Below are 16,574 nucleotides of genomic sequence, written 5' to 3'. Positions count from 1 at the left end.
AAAATTTTCCTTAAATTTTTGCTATGTCTTGTATATTTTCTTATTTACTTTTGTATCTGAAAATGTGCCTTTCGTCTTTGGGTCTTTTCAATGCTTATTTCTTTATTGTTTTCCTCTTAATTTTGCTATGTTTTGCTTGGTTACTTATCTTGTCAGGCTATTCAGCGTTTGTTGAAAACTCAAACCAATGATTTTCGTTTCTTTGCTTTTGTTGCTGTGCTTTACATGATAATTTTCCTATACTATGCTTATTAAGCATTGTTGTTATTTCCTTAGTTTCACGTATTTATCTGTGTGAAACCTTCACTTTTCATTGACCCACAAAAAAATCGAATTCATTCGAAATACTCGCTAGGCTTTTGAAGTCCCTCTTTCACCTGCGCTGCCTGCCAGTGCTACGCTAATGCTGCTGCTGCTGTTTCTTCTTCTTCGTTTTCCCACTAGTCTGCCACGCGCGTGCCACTGCTTATTGATTTTATGTTTAATTGAGTTTTGATATTTGATTTAACTGTCATTTCGCGCTTTTATCACTCAATCAAAATGTGTATTTTTATTTTTTATTCATTTGTTGTTTTTTTTTTTTGGTTTGCTTAAGTGTACGACTTCACGTCTTTTATTTTCCGCGTATTTACCTCCGTTTGTTATTCCACACGCGCGTATCTATTTTTCAGCTCCTCGCTGGTCTCGTGTCGCTTGGTCCAGTTCGTTTTGACCTAAATAGCATTTCTGGGTAAGCAAAATATTCAGTATTTCAAGCATTCAAGCGCCTTACATTTGCCTCTTAACAGCCTATGTAAATGCGTGTGTGCTGCTGTGTGTACGCGAATTTCCTTTGTATCCTAGTTGGACGTTTTTAAAGTTTAGTTAATAATTTTTCAAATATTTTTTAATATTTAGCGCATATCTTTAGATTATTTTTTTGTTTTAGCTATTTTTTAATTTTGTTTTGTTCTTGTTTATCTGCTTTTTCGTAAATTTTTGTATTTGTTATTTTGTTATTTATATCCCACTTACTTTGCCACAACAAAGCTCATTTCACTTCACTTGACTCTTGAACACTTCTTCAACGCTTCACTATACAAGTGGTTCGTTTTTTCGCGACGCGTTCGCTCGCGTTCACGGCTACAAAGCGACTGACTTGTTTAAGCACTGCTTGCGCCCAAAATGGCTGCTGTTTAAATGCTTTCCCTGCCATAGTATGCTTTCATGCTTTTCTTGTGCTAAGTCTGCTGCCGCTGACAGTCTGGTTGGTTCGTTACTCTGCCAGGCCACTTTCTCTTACTTCGTTCGCATGCAAACGCCTTTGTTGTAGTCTATGCTTTATGATGACGTCAGCAGTGCTAGTGGCTGCCAAAAAACATCTCACCACCAAAAAGCCACATAAGTAACTTGGTTTTTGTGTGTAGATTTGTACGTGCATATGTGCGTATGCGGGAAAGCCGTACTTGGCGCATGTTTGGGGTGGAAATAATTTCATAAATGTATACACCCATGTATGCTTGCAACAGCGAGTTCTTTTCGTTGGTTGAACTTTATTTTCACTATTGTAAATACAATTTGCAATTGCCAAAAACAAAAGCAATTATAAAAAGTAATTTTTATATATTTTTTTTAACTTTCGTTTGTTTCATTTTCGCCATTTGTCTACTTCCTACTACGTTCGCTTCCCACCATCACTTGCCCGTGTTTTCCCACTATTTCCTTTCTTTCAAAACGCCTTTCACTACTATCATCTCTCCTCTTTGCGCCCACATATTTGTTTTTGTACTTATCCCTACATATGTACATGTATTTCGCATGCTAAGTATTTCCCTACTCCCTTGCAACTTTTATTTCTGCTCTCCCTTACTTGAAGATTCATATTACTTGCCTATATTTCAAGCACCATTCCTCAGCTGTACTCATCTCATATGTATTTGTGTGGGTGCATTTTCGGTAATTACCCAATATCACACCCAAATATTATTATGTGTATGTATGTATGCCTACAGTATTTGTATATATAGTATAGGTATATTTATAGCAAAGTTAGTGTCTATTTTTAGCTCAAACAACCAAGCCTTTCCCATCTACTTTGCAGGACTCTTTACAATTTGACACTGAGCAAAATTTGGAGATATTTTTTAATACTTTATTAATTTTTTTTTTTCGGCAAATTACTGCAGATTGTGGCCTGTCAAGACGGAACTTATGCCCTTAACGAATAGGTATTCCATTTGTATTATACTTTCTGATAGGGTAAAGTACCTACGGCTAATTCTTCACAGAAAGCCAACGTTGAAGGCCAACATAGGAGACGTTTCCACGACAGTCGGTTCTGCGTTACCGAAACGACCCGGATTTATATCCGGCCAAGGACTGTACCTCCAGTAGCATTGTTTATGCTGCTACAACAACAACAACAACCAACATTGAAGAGAGGTTTAAGAAGGCGGCAGTCGTCTTGTATGGAAGCAGTAGGGCCATCAGCTGCAGCTTGGGTCTATCGCCTAGAATCATAGTATATTCTATCTCTATAGCGTAGTTATAAGGCCAGTTTTGCTGCATGGCGTCCCCGTCTGGGGACATCCACTGGAGAGCACGGCATCAATTAAGAAGCTAAAGAGATACGAAGGATCTGCACTCAATGAAATCAGTCGTGCCCTTCGGACTTCTTAATGAAATGCTGAATGTGGTACCCGCGGTATCACAGGCAAAACTGTCGCCGCACATGCTCTGACCGAGGTACTCAGCCCAGAAACTCGACTTAAGCTGTAGACACTTCTTTTTCCTTACAAACTTTGTGTTAATCCCCATGGTGACGATGACATGGATACACACTCTTGCTGGGTCAGAGCGGGAACTTTTCATTCACATTCCTTCAGGGGAGGCTTGAAAGGCTGCAGTGCATATTAGACCTATTCACTGATGGCTCAAAGCTGGACAGATGAGTTGGTGGGGGAGTATTCCTCGAGAAGCCCCCCATCAAGCACCAATGCAGACAACTGAAACACTGCAGTGTCTTCCAAGCAGAGGTAGACGCCATCAAAGAACCAGTTGATTAACTTTTATAAAAGTAAACATTTACTCCGACAGTCTAGCGACAATTAGCGCCTTGGGCTCGATATTGATGCGCTCGAAATTTGTCGGGGAATGTCTGCACCTCCCGACCGTATCTGAATATTTCGATATTAGGCGCATTTGGGTTCTTAGTCATAGGCACATTACAGGAAACTGCAGGATGTATGAACCAGCTAGACAGGCGACCTTCGAGGTGGTTTCCCCGCGTAATGAGAGGATTATATATATACAAGTATAATTGGCGCTTACACCGCTTTTGAGTGTTTGGCCGAGTTCCTCCTCCTATTTTTAGTGTGGAGCTTTTTCATGGCAGAAATACAATCGGAGGTTCGCCATTGCTTGCCGAGGACCGATTGCTATTAGTAAAACTTTTTCTACCATTTTGGCTACGGTCGTCGCCTTGGGATTAGATTCGCGTCAACTCAGCGAGCGCTGGGTAAGTGCACGAGATCGAAGTAAGAGGTAAATCAAAGGCAATTGAATTAACTTTAAAAGCTGAAAAGCCGCAGCGCTCGACTTTTGTGGGGATTCTTCCGGACATCCTTCGATAGGTATCCATGAATGACTATGAAATTTTGCGCACAATTTCTTTACGTAATTCACCAAGTATCTCTGGGAGATTTTTTCTTATCTTATAACTCCTTTAACAAATGCATATCACCTTTTTTTATTTAAATGAAGTGAGTGGTTGTAAAAGTCTCTGATTATCTATGAACCAGCACTAACACCGATAACAATGTCAGCCTTGAAATCAAACAGAGAATATCTCTTGCCAACAAGTGTTAGTTTGGACTATGTAGGCAATTAAGTAGTAAAGTCCTCCCTCGACGAACAAAACTAACACTCTACAAGGATCTCATCATACCCCTCCTAACGAATGGCGCAGAAGCTTGGACGATGACAACATCCGATTAGACGATCCTTGGAGTGTTTGAGACAAAGACTCTTAGGAAGATTTTTGGGATTTGCACGTTAGCGACGCCGAGTATCGTTGGCAATGAAACAATAAGCTGTATGAGCATTACGACAACATAGGCAAAGCGCAGCGAATAAAGATCGAGCGACTTCGTTGGCCGAGTCATGTCGTCCGAATGGATAGAAACGCTCCGGTTCTAAAAGTATTTGATGCGGTACCAGCTGGTGGAAGCAGAGGAAGAAGAAAACCTTCTCTTCGTTGAAAGGATCAGGTGGAAAAAGTTTTGGCTTCACTTGGTGTGTCCAACTGGTGCGGGTTAGCACGACTGGAGTACTTTGTTAAACTCGGTCAGAATCGTGTAAACCGTTATAGCGCCAATCAAGAGAAAGAAGAAGTAGACAATAGTTAGAGCCGTGATCAGCGTGCAAAGTTTGACGACTCCTTCTACAGTTTTTAAACTTTTTCTCAATCCATCACTGAAATCCAAGATTTTTCTCATTGTGTGCGAGTATAAGTATATCTAGAGTATTATCCATGCAGAAGTTTTGGGTATGTGCAATGCTTGTATGTGTATGTATGTATGTGTGCAACAATTTCCAAAAATTTCTGCCACCTTCTGTCGTCACCGTACACACACATGAATTTATGACGTCCACCTTACTTTATGAAGAATGTGGAGCGTGCGCGCCAAGAACAAGAGCTACAAAGTTACTAAACGCGCTTACTTACTCTTCTTTTCAGAATTGATTGCCTCTTCCATTGCCCAGCTTTTTCTCTGCCGCTCAAAGCTTCTTTAAGAAATATTTGGTCGAAGCGCATGCGCTGTTTTTTGCTGCTGCCACTATTTTTTATGCTTTTACTTACAACAAGCAATAGGAAAGACGCCAGCACACTACCAACGCGCATGTAGCGCACATTTTTGCACGATGACGTCAATCGGAAAAGCTCAGGATATAATAAATCAACCAATCCCCGACAAAAAAACAACATGACTGCAAATAGGTACACGCGCATAACCAACCATTCTGGCAATAACACAAGCAACAACAGAAAGGCAGACAGGGGAACAGGGAAGCAGGCAGCATCTGCAACAACAGCGAAAAGCCGGCAGCAGAAAGTTTAACAATAGCAATAACATGGCAGGCGCAACAGCTTTAGCTGCCACTACCACTACCAATGCCAATACTGTGATGCTTCCTCTGCTTGAGGCAAACAAAGGATAAAAAGTGTTTGAGCTGCATGCTGTATGGAATGGGTGATTTAGCAGCCAAACAATGATGCAGCCGCTGACACCAGCAGTCCGAATAGCGCCACAACAATAGCAACACTGATGCTGATGCTGGTGGTGATGATGGCATTTGGCAGTTGGCAGTTGGCAGCGACGTGGGTTGATGCAGCATTTTATAAGCGAATATTTGTAACTGTGTGAGCGTATACCCGCCACCGCTGCAAGCAGTACTCCGTCAGCGAGTTGGTGGCACAGGTTTCTGTGCGGGTGTTTGGGCTGTTGCGCAGCAGCTTCGTCGTGCGCCAAAAAAGTCTCGAGTCTGCATTTAATTGCTTTCGAGACATTTCAAAAGGTCAACAACGCCAACGCGACAACACTTTTTTGGGGGCAAAAAAAAAAAAAAAATAGAAGGAGACAATCTGAAAAGTTTGTTAAGGGAATTAGACAGGCTTTGGAGATGTCAGCGACGCCCACTAAGAAACAAAAAAAAACAAATATATATATACACTTTTAAAAAGGTCAAAGTTGCAGCGAGCGTTAGATACTTAGGTGAATACACACATACAAATACCTTCTTTTTTACCTCTTGTTATTTATGCTTAGCGATATTTCACTGAAACTCATAAAACTCTATGTTTATGAAGTCACGCAGTGATAGAAGCAAACACCAACTACCCAAAGTTAAATTTTTATATTCTATTGATGTCATCAAGACAAACTGGATGCCGTCCAATTTCGCCACAAATTTATTGCACTTGGCTGCAGCCGGCTGCCCGGTGGCTGTGTCACGCAATTTGCAATTCCTACTATCCATCTCTTAAGCCAGCCAGCCAGCTAGTCTTTGCCAATGAGCCAACCAAGCGTTGTGCCAACTAAATACTTAACACCACTCTTCGGTCACACGCATTTGTTGTGACGTCACACAAGCAAACAATACAATTACATACCAGTGTATTAAAGAGCGCGCACTTACACACACACACACACACAAACAAAACGCTGACGTCAGTCAAGCAGTCTTTGCGCCCTAAAGGCAAATGCAGCTAAAGCCCGCATTTATTGTAAGGAAAAAAAGAACACTCAGCATGTCATAAAAAGCCTGAATACTTGAGTGCCTAAAGGCAGTGAAATGGCTGTTGGAAAAGTTGCGCAAATGTGTCAACAACAACAATTCACCTGACATACAGATACCCAAATACGTTCGAATACAAATGTGTGATTGTTAATGTTTTATGAAAAAATTCTTCTCGAAGTCACCAAAACGGAAAAGAAATTGAGGACGGGGGTTGAGAGCAGGAACTCAAGTGCGCATTAGATATATGCAATAAAATAATATATAACGGTTTCGGGGTCATTTTTGTGGGATTGAAGCAAACCTACCCGAAGCGAAAGTGGGTAAACTTAGTAGCGAAAATCAAGGGTAGAGAAATGAATGCTTACAAATGTATGTATTCATAAAACAATAGATAAAATAAAAATCAAAAACATTTTTTCGATTTTTCGACCGCTTTCCATTCTACACTCACAAGGCGTCTCCAAACGTTCATCAACCGCTGCTTGCACCGCATAATGCGAAATTTCTGGCCTCGAACTATATTTAACACCGATTTACGGAGGCTAATCAATCCGATGTAACGACTGAAATCCACAGAATAAATGGCAATGGATCGGCTACACCCTGAGGAAGAGTGACGACAACATCGCCCAACAGGCGCTGTGATGGAACCCCTCCGAACAGACAAGACGAAGTGCAGACAGGCCACGAACCACCAGGCGCCGCTCAACGGAGGCGCAAATGAGGTCCGTACATAAGGCCTAGAACGAACTGAGAGCCTTTGCACAAAACCGTGTTCGAAGGCGAAGCGGAGTTGTTGACGCCCTATGCTCCAACTAGGAGTTAGAGGACCTTATATATATATATATATATATAATATTTCCATTCTACGATGGCCTTCAATCAAAGCCTACGATTACTCAAGATCTGCAAAATAATAAAATAAGTGAAGGTTGTTAAATGGCTGAACTACCAGTCTACCACCCTCAAGTAGCACTAAAGCTCCGATTTGATATCATTATGAGACTTCCAGCCAACCAGAGCTATTGATATTATGAAGAAGATTGATTGGATTAAGGTTGGCGGACTGCCCGAGGCTTTCGGGGATAGGAGCACCCAGTAAACTTAATCGTCTAGTTGACAAATCCGAACATTTACAGAGAAAGTGCTCAACAGACTCCTTCTCTGAAAGGACCTCACAGCTTCCGTGTAGGGGGTTAAATGGTAAACCTAGTTTTTCCGCGTGTATGCCGATTGTCCCATGGTCGGTAAACAGAGCTACGAGCTTGGAAATTGAATAGCATGGAGCCTGCAGTACGTTCTGAGTCCTTCTTCTATTGCACTAGAACCATGAAGAAATAAGTGATGAAATCTCCCTTTAAAAGCAGTCAGTGGGATACCGATGACCATGTAGGAGACCAATTCAGTCGACCCCTTCCTGGTAAGCTATGATCTGGAACACAGATCAGAGGAACGTTACCTTCACACTCAAGACACTCCTCTTTATAGGAGTTGACTAATTTGGATCTGCACCATGGCGTCGACAGAGCCTGGATGGCGGTTTAAGTATCGGAAAAAATGTTAATATCTTCCTCGTCCCCATGTTGCGTAAGCATTTTGCATACCTACAGAATAGCAAAGACTTCTGCCAGTATTCGGTAATTATAAGGAAATAGACAAATTTGCTGATTTAGAGAAAACCCCTGCTCCGACTATCGATTCCATTTTGGAGCCATTAGTGAAGACAGAGATACCAGCTTCGGTACAGATTTTCCACTTGTTCCAATCCTACATACTTGGAAGTATTATCCTGGCACGATCCTCAAGAATAGTAAGACCTGTCCGAAGTACAGAGAAATAAGGTGCTAACTGCCCAAAAATGATACCATGCCCCTTTAGAGATTGCCTCCAAGGCCAACCTCCTTTAACTTGATTGCTCTTTGAACTTTGAACTTCGTGTAGTCGATAAACAATTGACCCATATCTCTCACGACTAACCGTTTCTTCACATTTGTGAATAAAAAATAGTAGCAGAAGGGCTTGATTTATGGATGTATTGTTAATACTTGAGAAATTCACAACTCAATTCATGAAATTTAGCATTGCAACTGCGGAAGAGATTATTTTTCGAAGCCAAGTAGTAGCCAAGAAATTTTTATTTTAAAACGCCGTTATTAGATGGACACAAAATATTTGTTAGGTCCTTCATTGGCCACACTACAGATACAAATTATTGTTATTAAGTTAATTGGATTCACGGTAATTGGCGTGAATGACACGGCCTGCATCTCAGGAGCCTCGTGTCATGACAGGTCCGCATTGGCCTTATTCGGCTTTAATTCAATACGATAAATCCATTATGCGAGCTTCGATTAGCCCTAGCCGATTTTACATAGCCGTATGCCATTTTAGTCAATTATCTCAACTCGTTGTTTTTCTTTGTAATTATGATTAATTAATTGTAAGCATTATACCTGTAGTCTGTATGAATTTATTCATTCAAATATTTTATATACAAATAAATAAAAATAACCGAAAACTTCACAATTTTCCAAAAGACACATTAACAAATTCAAAAAAGTGCTATATTTAAAAAAAAAAATTATTTAAAAAGTTTTACTTTTTAACTAGAACTTTTAGAAAACTTATAAGTATGCAGTTTTATAGCTCATTCAATTTTAGCTTAACATTGGTAAGTTGGACGCGTTGATTTTTGACAATTTTTTTTTTTTGCATACGATGTTGAGCATTTTCGTCCACATAAAAGACTTTCGAGGTGCTTTTTTGTAATATAGTAAATGAATATATGGTATATATATATATATGTATATAATTGGCGCATACACCCTTTTTGGGTGTTTGGCAGAGATCCTTCTCCTATTTCTAGTGTGCGTCTTGATGTTGTTCCACAAATGGAGGGACCTACAGTTTCAAGCCGACTCCGAACGGCAGATATTTTTATGAGGAGCTTTTTCATGGCAGAAATACACTCGGAGGTTTGCCATTGCCTGCCTCTTTCTTAATGATTTCTCTCTGTGAATTCCGAATAGTAGTCTCGCTCCAACCCATTCGGCTACGGAGGCCGCCTAGGAACCAAAAAAACAAAATATATATACATATATAATTTATATATATATTTTAAATATAATGAGATTGGTCTTGTCCTTTTTTCTTTCTATAGATTTTACTTTTCTTAATCCTTAATTTAAATTGTTAGCCCTAAACTGTTATTAAAAACATAAGACATTTAGTTGGTCTTATAATTTTTTCCTGCGGTGTATAACCGCTTTTTTATAAGCCAGTTGAGAATGGCAAAATTGAATGCTAAGTGAATGAAATAATAAGCAAATCGTGCATTCCATTGTTGAGCACAGAACTCACTCGTGTAAAGAAATACCTATTTAGGGGAATATTTTGAGACTTTTAGTAACTACTGAATTGTGAAGATTGTGTACTGGTACTGCGAGTAAAATATTTCAGCACATAAAATTAATATACAAATTTGTTTTTCATGATTTTCCTTTTAATTTTCTTCTGTCCTCCTTTTTTACCAACACCACAGTTCATTCATTTTATTTTTATTTCTCTTCTACCCATATTTCATTTGTTCAGTTGTCCTTGCCAACTTTCGTGTTATTGCTAGTTTGATCAATAATTCGTGTAAATTTTATTTTTTCAGTTCACAATAACTGCGCCACATAAATGCAGCTACGCGCCGGTTATCGCAGATTAATCCATAAAAATGCCCAATTTAGAGGCGCCTATTGGTTACGATGAATCTTCGCCCGACAATTCCTATTCCGCCGAGGCAGTTGATGATGTACCGACGGTGGGCGAACCGATGCAACCACTGCCGGCTGGCGCTGTTGAGATACGCGTACAACCACCTGAGACACCAGCCAATGTACGTCGCTTGCCTGTGCTTAGTCCGCATCCTGTACGCGTACGCCCACTGCCACGCTTCAGCGATTTCGATCGTGATATAGCCGCGCTAGAGGAGGAGAATCATTGGCCTGTGGTGCCGGTGGTACAGCTGTTGCCGATAAATTTGCCGCCACAACTGCCGGAACCTTCATTGGATGAATTGTTGGTGAGTAGCACAAATTGTGAGCAAATATTTTTCCCCTTTTTTTAATTTATGGTACATATTTTCTTTTCATATCTTCAGCGCCGTGTCACGGGACGCAATGATTTGCATAATGTGGAAATAGTGCGTCTGCGCGTCATCTCCTACTCCATCAGTTTGGCGCGCTTGCCACTCTTCTTGCCACGGCTGCAGCATCTTGACTTGAGTGGTAGTGTACTTTGTTCGTTGCGCGATCTCGGCTATGGTCTGATGCATTTGAATTATTTGAATGTGAGTAATTGTGGACTGAATAGTTTCGATGGCACAAGTGGGCTGCCAGCTGTGCGCACACTTATCGCCGATGGCAATATGATACAACGCGTTGATCCGCTCACCGAACTGCCTTTACTGCAGCATCTGAGCGCGCAGAATAATCGTATCAGTGACTTGGGTTTACTTACTTTTCTCGGCTTGTGTCCGAATTTGCGGGAATTAGAGTTACAGGGTAATCCTGTCGTCAATCTCTCACTCTACCGCACCACAATGCAACGTAGCGTGCCTACGCTGCGGCTATTGGATGGCGCAACTTTGGGAGAGGAGAACGTCACGCAGGCCACAATTGTCATTGAATCTGCCAATGTTAACTCCTCAACAGATGGTGAGATTTCATCGCTTTCGAGCGAGTTGTACTCCGACTCTTCACACGCCGAATCGAATGCGTCGTCATTGCCAATTGTGGCTGTAGCTACGCGGAGGCCTGCCACAGCGCCTCAGCGTGCAGCCTCTGAAAGAAGCGGTTCGAATCAGTTGCAAAGGCCAGCTTCTGGTGTGTCGAAGTTCATTGAATATTTTTGTCAATTGTTTAATAATAATTTTTCACAGTTTCTCATTCGGCTGAAACGCGTCGTAACTCACTCTCCATGGGCGCGCCCGTGGTTGGTTCAGTGGTTAGTTTGGCGCGTCGCAACCGGCGCCAGCGTCGTCAGGCTTGGACTACGTCTTCAAATAGTTCTTCATCAAACTCATCCACACACTCTCCATTGGGTAATGAAAGTTTCGAACTGCGGTTGCCTACGCTGCAACAGCAAATGTCTAGCGATAGCAACGACTGATTGCAGAATGCAACTAATCAGAATAATAAGCAGTTTAAGGCTTTTCAAAATAAAGATTCAAATGATATATTTTATTGGAAAATACATATTTTACTAAGTACTAAAAATGGTGTGACTTTCGATCGTTGTAGAAATTCTACCATTATATGCAATGAGGTGAACTGAAAAATTCAGGGAGATTTCCACTAGAGGCCTTTAATGAGCCATATGGTAAAGAAGGGAAAATGCCACCGTTTCCAATGTAAAAAGGTAGAACAGCAAGCTAAAAAAAATTATAGTATTTATTGGTCCAATGCAGTAAAGAATGGAAAAGCACGCTAGTTTTAATAATTCCGTTTTGGTAATATAGACGTCAAAGATGAAGCAGGCACTGGTAGGTCAATCGAAGAAAATGTCAATAAAATCATGGAAATTTTGGAGTCGTACTGGCCTGCGGGCACTTATTTTATTTTTTGAGAATTGAGGATTAGTCGTAAAGTCATGTCGAAATATTTGCACAAACCTGATCTCAAGAAGAAGTTCGATTGATGAAAATGACCTTTTGAACAGCTGAAACCTAACGAAGTTTACCCTTTTTTGTTTAACGGAGTAACCGACGATGATAAATGGCTGACATACAAAAACTACAGACGAAAAAAATTGTAACCAAATTGCGTTGTGGCCACCGTAGCCGAATGGGTTGGTGCATTTAAAAGTGTACAAGTTCGAAACTCCGAGCACGAAACACCAATTGATAGACACATTTTTTTTCGCTCCCCGCCTTACAATGGCAAACCTCCGAGTGTTTTTCTGTCAATGAAAAAACTGCTCATAAAAAACCATCTGCCGTTCGAAGTCGGCTTAAAAGTGTAGGTCGCTCCAATTGTGGAACAACATCAAGACGTCCAATAAAAATAGGAGGGGGAGTTCGGCCAAACACCCAAAAACGGTGGAGGCACCAAATATGTATCTACTTATATATATATATATATATATATAATATATATATATATACATATATAATTGCGTTGAATCGACCCAACAGATTACCAAATCCGCATTAAAAGCTCTGACTATGTGTTTGGTCGGATCTCTCTCTGGTATATATCTCTCTATCCGCAAACTGGAGTTTGATATCTGTACCGTTGCTGGTACCTCGGTCTTAATTAATGGCTCCATGAATGAATCAGCCAATTTATATATTTCCTTAGTACTGCCGTTTTTCAGGCAGAAGTCTTGACGATCCTACCAGCATGCGAAAGCTTACGGAATGTGGGAGATATTAAAATTTTTCCGATAGTCAAGCCGCGATCAAAGCTCTGACAACACAATGGTGAAGATCCAAAATAGTCAACTCCTGTAAGGAAGAGATTAAATCTCTTGGGTGTGCAGGTAACATTTGACTGGGTACAATTTATTACACAGGAAAGCACAGAAGAGATGAAGCTCCATTTCTTCATGCGCTACTTCATGTGCTACTTGGGGAGTGCCATACTGGTACTTCAACCATTTCATCTACCTACCTTGATCGGATCGGAAGAGAAACATATACTACGAGCTACTCCTATCAGGCCAAACACTCTGTTCGGACCTCTACTTTCATCAACTGGCCAGATTGAAGCAAACTATCGAATATAAGTGACCTGAATTGGTCAAGAAAAAGTATGGTATTAATTACGCGCCAGAAGCACCGTGGGATTGTATGTTGCTCTGATGGTATAAAGCTGGCCTCAAAAGAGACTTACACAAATGAGCTGGTCAAGTTTTTGTCAATAGCGAAGTGATCTTCACGGTATTTTCTAATTGCCTTCAGAATTAGTAAAAATTATTGAAGAAAATGGTGTATATTTGAACTAAATCGGATAATTCTAAATCAAGTGAAAAATTACTCAGAACAACATTTTATCCAAACTAATATTCACTTTATTCCTGTAAAGAAAGAAATTTGCCTCTTTGATTTTTTTTTTATAAAATTTTTTCTCAAATTCTCATGTTTGTTCTATTACTATAAATAGTAATAAGCCGCGCCTTATACCTACGTGTGCGACCGGCCCTCTATTCTCCTTGAGCTAATAAATTATGTCTCCTTATGGAGTGCCTGCCAATTAGGCCGTTTTATTTGTTGTAAACATATTCATCCAATTAAATATTGTTATAGGAAATATGACAATACCATTTCTATTAATTACAGCAGACAATACTCACATAACTCAACAAATATTTTCGAAAAAGGCGAACAAAGCAATCTACCACCATAATCGGACACATAAAATATTCTGCCACATATAAGGAGGTACAATTACAACACATTAACAGAATTCATTTAACGCCAACAAATCGCAGTTATTATTTCGGTATGTTTATTGAGGTAGTAGAACCTGTAGGAAATGAGATATTTGTTCAAAAACTAAATTAGTACAGTTTGTCTGTTAAGACCTGTCTCTCAAATAGAGAAACGCTGGCATTATGAGTGTTAATTTTGTTGACTAAGCACTTTTGGTAGTCGACATTCATTTCTTATTCAATCAACCTGTTCTTAGAAACATACAACGAGAATGCCTCCATTTATAGGTAATTGAAAGCAAATATAAAAAAGCTTCTCTAGGAATTTTTACGTTGGTGTCATAAAGATTTAGTCTTAGAAGACCCCTAGTGGAATTTTTCGAGCAATAATTGTTTGAAATATTTTAATCCTCTAACGACTTTCCCAATTGGTTTTTTACGGAGCTTCTTTAAGAAAGGGTAAAAATTACCCCTTTAGATGGGAACTAAGGGGTTAAAATGTTCCACGTGAAATTTTACTCGATATGTTTTAAACTTTCCTTTCGCTTAGACATATATTTTTATCATTTTTAAAGCATAACTTGAAACATGAAACCGGAACGTAACAATTTAAGTGGGCCGGAAAAAAATTCGAGCCATCGAGTGCTTTGTTCCTAGATATGTGCCCTCTTTGGGTATTTGGGTGAGCTCCTCCCCCTATGTGTGGTGTTCGTCTTAATGTTGTCCCACACATGGACGGACTTACAGTTTTAAGCTGACTCCCAAGGGCAGATATTTTTTATGAGAAGCTTTTTCATGGCAGAAATTAACTCGGAGGCTTGCCATTGTCTGCTAAGGGGTGACCGCTATTTGAAAAAACGTTTTCTACCATTTTGCTGTTTCATGCACGTAGATTCGAAACTACGCACTTCCGAATGGTAGTCACGCATCAACACATTTGACTACATTGGCCCAGATAGGTATGCTTTCCATACCTCCTTCCCGTACATATGGTGGTTGGCTCTTGTGGATGTCTCTCTATAGTCCCTCTTCTTACCTGAGCTCTTATTTTATTATGTCTAGCCTAACTTCTAAACTGGTTGAACAAAGCAGGAATATCCTTACCGTCTTAAGCGAAAACCATAAGGTTACCTTAATTCGGGTCCCGGGATATCGGAACATTGAAGGAAACGAAAGTGCAGACGAACTGGCAAGAAGGGGATCTGACATGCTTAACATTCCTGCAGAATCGATATTCACACCACTGGGTGTAATCCAGAATACAATCTCCTCAAACCTACGAATCGCGGGTTGTAGATGAAGGGATTAGATGACATGCAAAGTCAGCAGAATGTTATGGCCCAACTACAAGCACAAACAAACATCAATATTGATAAAAATGAAACGTAGGGATGCCGACAGACGCATGGCAGTGATAACTGGCTTCTGACCGAAAGATGAGCAAGCAATTAAAATGGGTACCCCTTACAAATTAAACTGTCACAGTTTTAAGCAACTGGAGAAAAAGGAAAATATCTTCCACTTCCTCTGTGAATGCCCTGCTATCTGGAAGGTGAGGTTGTTAACTCTTAGCAAATCGCTTTTTGAGAACCTTGAAGAGCTGGCCGGAATAGACATAAACAAGCTTATAAGGCTACTCAATCGCACAGACTAGATACGGTCGTGTAGGAATGAACCATATAACTTGTTGGTAGTGAGGATGTGGTAAAAAAATGTTGCGGAAGAGATAATTGGAATCTTGGCGAATCACCAATTATATATACCAACCAACCAACTTGACTACAAGGAAGGATTCGGTCCCTATTTGTGCCTTTTTTGTTACACTTTTTGCTGGCCTTCACATCTTCCAGTATTTGTTGAATAGACTACCCGCTTATTAAATATTGCAATTAAATACTCTTAAAAGGTACTCGCAATAGATATTACAGAATCTCCACATGTTTTTTTTCCTGCAGGATACTTCTAACAGGTGGGAATATAAAAAAAGCCTTGTATGCACATACCAATTTTGTTATTGCAGTTGACAGAGTTACGCTATTTATCTACACAGCGGGGTGAGATTTTACGTACAACCTGTATTCATATGCACATACTCACATATATATATGTACATGTATGGTAAATATAGATATGTACATCAAGTAATACATTAAGAAAATTCGTGGGCGTGCAAAATACATAACAAAAAGTCAGAATTACAGTTCTAATAATGCTTTTACGAAACTAATCATTTGAATTCAAATGAAATAGTGCATGTCTGAACACCCTCTAGCGTCGGTCGTAACTTTGATTGATTCATGCCTACTCAAGGTCAAGGTACCATATTTTATTTATATATGAATTCAGTTTTGATGACGAGTATGGGGAAATTTCATACCCTCACCCGAAGGCATAATTAGCCTTTGTGAATGTTCTCTGTAAGTTCCGATAGGAGGCATATCCCTCTAACCTGGTTTCCTTTGACTACTCAAAATACTGTTTTGCTAAACCACTCTCTATTCTAGACGAGATTTAGAATGTCTGATACTTCTACCTTAATGGAGGTAGATGCGATAGTAGGGAAAAAGCGTTTTTTCAAATATTTGAGTCGCTTCGACAGCAACTCTAGACTTTGACGTGGACGTGTTAAATGAATTCTTCATCTTTCAACTTTGCAACTTTTGTAGAGGACGGGTCTTTGTGAGTGCATGCCATCTTTAGTAAAACGTTGTTGTAATAACATAGTGTCGGCAACAGATTTTCACGGTTCAGAACCACACTTTGGTATCAGCCGGGCAGAAGCTAAATGTAGGGTAAATATTTGGGAGAATACTCAAAGAACAACCCATTGGGAAGTCACACAAGAACTCCGTCTAGCCAAAAAGCGTATAAGACCT

The 16,574-nt window shown here is 40.0% G+C and overlaps 1 protein-coding gene across 4 annotated transcripts; it reads left to right on the top strand.

The window, feature by feature from the left end:
* The first annotated feature begins 499 nt into the window (after positions 1-499).
* On the top strand, positions 500-11,531 carry LOC129242648 (internalin I). Of its 4 annotated transcripts, none has more exons than XM_054879414.1 (4): positions 500-730; positions 9,938-10,348; positions 10,427-11,150; positions 11,207-11,531. In XM_054879414.1, the coding sequence occupies exons 2-4, from the start codon at positions 10,001-10,003 to the stop codon at positions 11,434-11,436; spliced, it is 1,302 nt and encodes a 433-aa protein (XP_054735389.1). In that variant the 5' UTR covers positions 500-730; positions 9,938-10,000; the 3' UTR covers positions 11,437-11,531. The 4 variants fall into 4 exon arrangements, with proteins under 4 accessions (XP_054735389.1, XP_054735391.1, XP_054735393.1 ...); XM_054879416.1 differs by lacking the exon at positions 500-730 and adding an exon at positions 2,650-2,724; XM_054879418.1 differs by lacking the exon at positions 500-730 and adding an exon at positions 2,738-3,014.
* Positions 11,532-16,574: the final 5,043 nt, after the last annotated feature.

This window comes from Anastrepha obliqua, chromosome 3 (assembly GCF_027943255.1).
Source record: "Anastrepha obliqua isolate idAnaObli1 chromosome 3, idAnaObli1_1.0, whole genome shotgun sequence".
NCBI classification, from domain to species: Eukaryota; Metazoa; Arthropoda; class Insecta; order Diptera; family Tephritidae; genus Anastrepha; species Anastrepha obliqua.
This window is presented reverse-complemented; position numbering and strand designations above follow the sequence as displayed.